The 8,719-nt window shown below is 34.4% G+C and overlaps 1 protein-coding gene across 1 annotated transcript; it reads left to right on the top strand.

Annotated features, from left to right (window-relative positions):
- The first annotated feature begins 1,029 nt into the window (after nucleotides 1–1,029).
- Nucleotides 1,030–5,177, top strand: LOC123895081 (TPR repeat-containing thioredoxin TTL1-like). Its single transcript, XM_045945274.1, has 7 exons — nucleotides 1,030–2,405; nucleotides 2,655–2,850; nucleotides 2,969–3,162; nucleotides 3,278–3,611; nucleotides 3,702–3,906; nucleotides 3,996–4,102; nucleotides 4,341–5,177. The coding sequence occupies exons 1-7, from the start codon at nucleotides 1,492–1,494 to the stop codon at nucleotides 4,491–4,493; spliced, it is 2,103 nt and encodes a 700-aa protein (XP_045801230.1). The 5' UTR covers nucleotides 1,030–1,491; the 3' UTR covers nucleotides 4,494–5,177.
- The last annotated feature ends 3,542 nt before the right edge of the window (nucleotides 5,178–8,719 follow it).

Genomic DNA, 8,719 nt, shown 5'->3' with positions numbered 1-8,719 from the left:
TAGATGTAGTGCATTGAAGTGATTTGACGGAATAGGTAGTTTAAGTAATTTATGTATCATTTTTATGTATCATCTTTTATTTCCTATTTCTTTTCTTTAATAAATGCCGTTATTAGCATGACTCTTATTTTATGTATCATTTGTGTAAATAACTTATACACGGTCGATCAATCATAATCGTCAAATTACTAATGACATGTTTAGTAAACAAATTTTTCACGTTGACAAATCACATTAAATCAGAAGCTACGTATCACAGACTCTTGCAAACGTGCGTTCAATAACATACCCGACCGCGTATCCAAACACATTGTAAAAACGTCTAACTTTATCGTAATCACTTTAAAAGTCATAAACATAATTTATCGTGATGCGTTGACTGTGTAAAACTTTTTACGGTGACGTCAAATGAAAAATTAAATATTAAAAGAAAAAGGAAAATTAACAAATGCAATTAGTGTGAATAACTTTTACCCATTCGATCAATCATAATCGTCAAATTACTAATAGCATGTTTGGTAAACAAAATCTTTACCATGACAAATCACGTAAGCTACATATTCCAGACTGTTGCAAACGTGCGTTATTTATTTTAGCCCATGTACCAAACAAAAGACTCTTGCAAACGTGCGTTCAATACCAGACACGACCGCGTATCCAACCACACTATAAAAACGTCTAATTTTAACGTAATCACTTCAAAAGTCATAAAAATAATTTATTGTGACGCTTTGATTGTGTAAAACTTTTTACGGTGACGTCAAATGAAAAATTAAATATTTAAAAAAGGAAAATTAATTAAAAAAAAAAGTATGAAAAAGTGAAGAAAAAGAGAGATAGCAAACGTGCATTCAGTACCAGACACGACCGCGTATCCAAACACACTATAAAAACGTCTAACATTAACGTAATCGCTTCAAAAGTCATAAACATAATTTATCGTGATGCGTTGACCGTGTAAAACTTTTTACGGTGACGTCAAATGAAAAATTAAATATTTAAAGAAAAAGGAAAATTAATTAGAAAAAAAAAATTGAAAAAGTGAAGAGAAAGAGAGATAGAAGGAAGTGAAATTTTTGTCTCGTGAAGCAGCAGGTGAAGAAGGAAAGGAAAGAAAATAAAAGCTCACTCTTTTTCTCCATTTTTCTTCTTCCTTCTTCTTTCTCTCTCTACTCTCTCTCTCTAAAAACAAAGCTTCTTCTCTCTCTCTCTCTCCCAACAACACTCACATTCATTCTTTACTTCTTCCTTTTATATATCACGAGATCCCCATCCCTTTCTCTCTTTCCTCTCTCTCTCTCTCTCTCTCTACACTTTCCTTCTTCTTCTTCTTCTTCATGTCTTCTTCAACAAACCCATTTTTCACTACTCACTATACACATTGCTAACACTCAAAGAGTGTGTTTTTAGAGAGAGAGAGCAAAAGGGTAACCATAGTTTCAACAAAAGATTGAATCTTACAACAACCCATTAATTAAGAAGAAGAAAAAAATGTCACATTCACCAGAAAAACCCGACTCAGAAAAACCCGAACCGGAGTTAGAATCTTTTTCCGATCGGTTTCGTGAAACGGTGAGTTTAGAAGTAAATAAACCGGATTTCAGAGAACTCGATCTGGGTTCACCGGTTTCACCATTGAGGACACGTGGAGGACCGTCGGTGAGTAGTAGTTCGGGTTCTTCTGGATCTTTCTCTGGTCGAAATGGGTCAAATTCAAACCCGGTTTCTAAAAGATCCGATTCAGCACCGAATAATAATAACAGTAACTCCGGTGAACTTTCCGGTTCTAGTGAGAACAGTCCAACGGCAGAGAGATCTGGTGGGAATGTAAGAGGTTCTAAACCGGGTCATTCAAGATCCAATTCAGGATCCGGTTTGACTTCGTTGACGCATTCGGGTCAAACTGTGAACTCTCCACCGTTGAATGTTCTTCCCACCGGAAACATTTGTCCTTCCGGTAGGATCTTGAAGACCGGTATGATGGTACCTAATCGGAGTTCAAGAAGTGATGTTCTTGGTTCTGGAACTGGAAACTATGGTCATGGTAGCATAATGCGCGGTGGAGGTGGTGGTGCCGGAGTAGTTTCTGGTAAAGGAGAGAGTAACAGTTTGAGAAGTAGCATTGGGGGTGATTTAGGAAAAAGAGGGGTGCAGGGTGTGGATCCAGAAGAGCTTAAGAAAGCAGGAAATGAGCATTACAAAAAAGGTCATTTTTCAGATGCATTGAGTTTTTATGACCGTGCAATTTCGTTGTCTCCAACGAGTGCTTCTTATCGAAGCAACCGTGCCGCGGCCCTGACTGGTTTAGGGAGGTTAGCTGAAGCTGTCAAGGAATGTCAGGAGGCTGTTAGATTGGATCCTAGTTATTCTAGAGCTCATCATCGTTTGGCTTCTCTTTACATCAGGTGAGTGAGTAATCTTTGATTGTTAAGTGCATTTGTTGGATCTAGTTTAATATGTTATGTGTTTTGTTTTGTTGTTGAATTTATAGTTTTGGTTTGATTTAATGTTTTAAATTTGAATCTGTTATTTGTTTTTTGGATGGCATTGTAATGATTCATGATCACGTGGTAGTTTAATTGGATTTGGATTTTGATTCGGATTGATCCTTTTATGGAATTGTGTTGATGATAGAAATGATGATTGTGTGACAGGTTAGGACAAGTTGAAAATGCTAGGAAGCATCTTTGTCATCCTGGATTGACGCCAGATCCGGCGGAGATGCAAAAGTTGAAAATGGTGGAAAAGCATATTAATAAATGTGCAGATGTTAGGAGGGTAGGAGATTGGAAAAGTGTTCTGAGGGAACTTGGTGCTACTGTTGCTGCTGGAGCCTATTCTTCTCCGCAGGTATTGTTGTCGTTTTTTGTTTTGTTGTTGTTTTGTGATGATATCTTATTTGATTATGTTATATGGAAATTGTGTATGAAACGAAATGTCTGAACTTTGTTGGAAATTGAATGTACAGCTCTTTATGTGTAGAGCAGAAGCCCTATTGAAACTCCATCAAATTGATGATGCAGAATCAGTTTTGTCACATGTTCCGAAATCGGAGCCTCGTACTAATAGTAATAATACATCTTCTCAAGTAAGATTTTTCGGGATGCTTTCTGAAGCTTATTCCTACTTTGTCAGAGCTCAAATTGAGATGGCATTGGGAAGGTGAGTTTAGAGACATTATGAGTATTAGTATTACTAACGTTCCTTGGAATTAATCCTAAGGTGGTGGCAATGGTTTCGATTGGAGTGTGAAAAATCGATGATTTATGTATTGCAGGTTTGAGAATGCAGTCACGGCTGCTGAGAAGGCGAGTCAGATTGATTCGCGAAATCTTGAAGTTGCTGTTTTGCTTAACAATGTAAGGATGGTGGCAAGAGCTCGAGTTCGTGGCAATGATCTTTTTAAATCGGAACGGTTCACTGAAGCTTGCTCGGCATACGGGGAAGGTTTGAGATTGGACCCTTCAAATTCTGTTCTATATTGCAATAGAGCAGCGTGTTGGTTTAAGCTTGGTCAATGGGAAAAATCAATTGAAGACTCTAATCAAGCATTAAGTATTCAACCAAGTTATACAAAAGCTCTTCTTCGAAGAGCGACATCATACAGCAAGGTAAATTGACTTGTCGATCTTTATGAAACTGCATTGCTGTGACTTGTGAATGAAGTTTTATGATATCATCATCTCGTTTTTCAAATGCAGCTAGAAAGGTGGGAAGAAGCGGTTAAAGATTATGAGGTCTTGCGGAAAAACCTTCCAAATGACAATGCGGTTGCTGAAGCTCTTTTTCATGCGCAAGTTGCGCTTAAGAAATCTCGTGGAGAAGAAGTATCTAATTTAAAGTTCGGCGGTGAAGTGGAAGTAGTATCAGGTCTTGAGCAGTTTAGAACTGCAATATCTTTACCTGGTAACTAAAGCGTTTAAAGAGTCTTGTTCAACTCATTTTAGTCGGCTGTTAGTTTTCAATTCTCATGATATTGTTTCTTCATTTTGCAGTTGTTTCTGTTGTCCATTTTGAAGTTGCATCAAATTCGCAATGCAAGCAAATATCTCCATTTGTGGATACACTATGTAGTCGATATCCATCTATTAACTTCCTCAAGGTATGGTTTTTTCGTTACTACCTGTTATTTACTCAGTGGCTATAGCATAGCAGAATTTTAACAAATCGCTATTGTTCTGTGATACACGATTTAGTACAGTGTTGTAAGATAGTGGACATAGTCCTGCTATATTCCGCAATTGACAATACCTTGTTTACTTTATTTTGACTATCTAAACAAATGATTGATGATTGATATGGAACTTGCCTAATGCATGCATTTATTATCTTTGATCAAGGTGGACATTCAAGAAAACCCGACAGTTGCAACTGCTGAGAACGTTAGAATCGTGCCAACTTTCAAGATATACAAAAACGGAAGCCGTGTGAAGGAAATCATATGCCCTAGTCGTGACATGTTGGAACACTCCGTGAGGCATTACAGCATTTAGAATTCAATTCACCATTTGTAATACTTCTCTCTTCTCATCTATCTACATTTTTCCTTCTCATGGTCCCCAAAATCCTCTGCTAGTCCCTACAGTTCTTCCAGTCTTTCGATCCCACCATTAAACAATCACCGCCCGATACCTGTGACATAGTAAAAAAAAAACCAGACAATAATCTCATTAGCATCATCGAATGCCGTTGGAACCATAGAGGTAGTAGTAAAGTTCCTTTTGGAGTTTTCATTTTATTCATTCATTCCTCATTGCTCTTTGGTTCCATATATATGTTCCAATGTTTCTTCCCAACTCCCTTGATCAATTTTCTTGTATCCCCAGTTTCTTTCTTTCAAGGTAAAAAAAAGTGTTATGTTGTACAATTATTTTCATTATGAGATTTTAAATTGCTTTTTAAGATAGAAAAATATAGAGAGATATATAGTGACAAAAAGGGAGTGGTGGAAGGTGTTGTGCTAGTTAATATTAGAGAGGGGATCTGTAATTCTGTACATGTATATATGTGATGATATATACACTAGACAATGGAAGCCTTTGAGGGAAGATAGGTTAAGTGGTGGGTGGGGTACCCTAGCAAAAGAAGGATGAAAATGTTATATCATTGTTTCTTCTATTTTTCTTTTATTTTTCTTTCTTTACCCCTTTCTGTCTTGGCCATTTAATCAATAAAAATTCAGTTCCTATTTTTTAATTTTATTTTCTTTTACGTATTGTATGAAACTGAAACCATATAGGGCATGTTTGAATGCAATATAATAGTGCGGATCTGGATCCTCTCCGGCTCATCGTTTCCTGCTATCCGTGTTGTCCAGCTCATCCTCTTCTGTTATCTGTGCTGCCATTATCTCAACTGTCCATTCATGTTCTCTCCCTCTCTCTCTCTCTCTAAAACTTTTACTTTACTATGAGTCATTGAATGAAGAGCAGCACGGATGGCAGAACAAAATGGGCACTAGAGGATCCCATTTCATAATAGTACACTATGATTTTATCGAATTCACTGTGATACCAAACATTCGTAATAATAATAATAATAATATATGAATGTAGAAATAATTGATGGAGTGTTGAGAAGGATTTGTCATCTGTACATTGGTCAGAGGTTTTTTGAGAAAGAGATGACTAGGTCTTGCTTGGGATTGGAAATAAGTTGGTTATAGCATTTAAGTTGATGGCATTTTTATGGTTATGTTTGACATCTAAAAGCAAGGTACATGTGTTTTTAAATGGAGGTTGGTTGTGTTTAATATTGAAGGAGAGAGGCATGGTAGTGGTTGATACAATTCATAACTCCATCTTTTTGCACTGTCCTTTTTTATATAAAATATAAATAATAATTGGATTGGGCAATGGACCACTAAATCATGTACTTATAATTACTCACCATAAGAATAACATATACTTACAATAATTAATTAACTAGTAGATGTTTTCTCCATTTTTCAAATGAAATTGAAAATTTATTATCAAGGTTTTGGGTGTATAAGCCTAGATATTATGTTACTGATTTTAGATGCGTTTCTAAACATTTCAATTTATTTATTGAATGAAAATATAGTTCTAATGTTATTTGTTTTACAAATTTAGTTTTTCATTGCGAAAATATAAATACTTGACTAGGAGTATAAATTATCTTAACATCTTTAAGGGTAAATATTTTTTTTGGACAGATATAAGGGTAAATATTAATTATATCTCAAGTTTTTAGATTACCACCCAATTACTTATACTTCAAAAAGAAAAAGTCAAAATGATTAAAGATGAAATGAAAGTAGTAATAGAATTTTATTTGTTTAGAATTTGAGTTTGAATTAAGACCAAAATAGTATTTTGTCAGATTTTATTTATCTATCGGTTGAACTTTAAGTTACTAGAATTTTTTTCTTTAAAATGGTTAAGATTTACTTGAGAGCGCTTGTTTAGAAGAATGCGAGTCTCTTTTAGTTTAAACAAAGTTCTAAGTTCGATAACTGACTTGGACATGCAACAATGTTAAAACTCCTAGTGGGAGTTTACTGACTATTTAGATATCACAAAGCTTGAGAGATTAGTCTTTGTATTTGCGCATTGAGAATATCTAATTAGTAAAAACTTGTTTAGTAAGCTAAGAAAATGCTTAAAAAAATTAGTAAAAATTGTGAGACAAGATGAGGGGGTTGTGAGCATTTAATTAGTTGTTATCTTTCAAATGAGGGCACCAAAAGGTGGTGATGGTCGGTGTTTGATGTGCCGTTATTTGCTGTTCTGTATATGAACTGTGTGTGTGTGTTTCTAAGACACCTCACCAGGCAAATTACCTTCATTTGTGGGACCTTTATATAGCTAATTTCCATTCTTTGTGGACCTTTAGAATGGTCTTGACCACATGAGTTTTAATTGTAGCTCTTATTATGTGACCAATGATCAGAATTAACTTGTTCTAAAGATATTATGCTTTTCACCTACCTTAGGCTCCATTTTCAAGGTTGAATTTTTGTGTTAAGGTAGTAGTAGCAAATAGGACTATAACAAGGACTTGCCAAATATGTTAGTATAATAATTTTAAAATTCATGGTTTGGTGACATTGTTTAATTCATAGGAAGCATAAAGTCAACTAAGATTGACTACCTTCGTATTCTACAAAGCTTGAGTTTAAAGTATACTGCAATGTAATTAGTTGATAAATACTCTCTTTGATCTTTGTTATTAGAAATAAAAATATTATTTTTGGTCTCTTTTATAAAAAAAAATTAATATTATTTTTGTCAAGTAATTTTGAACCATTTTTAAATGTATTAAATATTATTTCATCCGTTTCTAATTATAAATTTCCTTGCATTGTCCCTAAATATAAATCAATATACTACTTGCATATTTATTATTAATTTTTTACATATACCACTTAGTACTATTAATTTATCTTAGATTATGAAAAGTTAAAGGTAAACACATTAATATACTAGAACATTGGTTTTGTAACATCCGAAACTGCTTTCAGGATAATCGACTGACCCCACAAACCAACACGAGTCTTTTCAGCGTGCTTTGTCCTCACTCGCACATTTTCCGGGAAAACTTCTCAGAAGGTCACCCATCCAAAGACTACTCCAAGTTAAGCACGCTTAACTGTGGAGTTCTTATCGATTGAGCTACCGAAAAGAAGATGCATCTTGTTGGTATAGGTAGTACCCATGAATCCTTATAAGCCTTCCTTCCACCATGCAATCTGAAACCTGCACAGCCTCAGGATCCCTCTCATTCCGATGTGATTCGTTTTTGCCTAGAAGCTGTCAGGAGCCGCTAATTATCATGCCTCATGCACCGACAACCACTCTCCGCCCTCGTCAGACCCGGGCGTTACAGGTTTCATAAAAAATATACAAATTTTAGTAAAATTTATGTTCAGATAGACACATTAAATCACTAATCACTTTTCTTAATATAAATTAAAAAATTAAAGTGTTATATAAGTAAATTTTATTTGTGTCTTTATTTATTATAGAGAAAAAAAATATTAAAATTACTAGTTGGTAGAATACAAATAATTAGCATAAGGTTATTCATGGAAATTAGAAGAATATTAAATGAAATTAGCTAGTATTTTTAAGATGTTTCATTTGTCCTCGATGAATTAGAGTTTTCTTTCTTATAAAAAAAAAAATCAAAAAATAGTCTTATAAGTACTCTTTAGACTTTGTCGCTTTCGTCGACCCTAGTATCGCCTCTGTTGACCCTAAATTTTGCACTCAATATGAATTTTTTTAAAGTTGATTAAATGAAATCATATGTCTTTGATGTATTAGAGTTGTGTTTCTTAGAAAGAAAAGTTTGAGAGTAGTCTTATAAGTCCTCTTTAATCTTTGTCATGTCGTTGACCTAAATTGTAAACTCTGATATCAGAATTTTAAAAGTTTATTATATAAATACTCTTTGATTCTTGTCGCTTTTGTTGACTATGACGAGTTATCAAAATTCAACTCATCTAAATTTATAAATTATAATAATTATTACATATTAAAAAAAGCAAGAAAAAATATCGAGAAAGTGAAATGAGAAAATTTACCACTTTGAAAGGTGAGTGAGAGAAGTGTTTGATGTTTGAGGAGAGTGAGTGTTTCAATATTTCAATGTCGTGGAATCTTTGATTAACTCAACTCAAGTTATGAAGCATGTATGTGTCGGCGTGTTGAATCCAACCGTTAAAACCAACAAGCTTTGATGTATCACGTGGGCC

Source organism: Trifolium pratense, linkage group LG7 (assembly GCF_020283565.1).
Source record: "Trifolium pratense cultivar HEN17-A07 linkage group LG7, ARS_RC_1.1, whole genome shotgun sequence".
Taxonomy (NCBI): Eukaryota; Viridiplantae; Streptophyta; class Magnoliopsida; order Fabales; family Fabaceae; genus Trifolium; species Trifolium pratense.
Note: the sequence above shows the minus strand (reverse complement) of the source record. Positions and strands in the feature narration are given on the sequence as shown.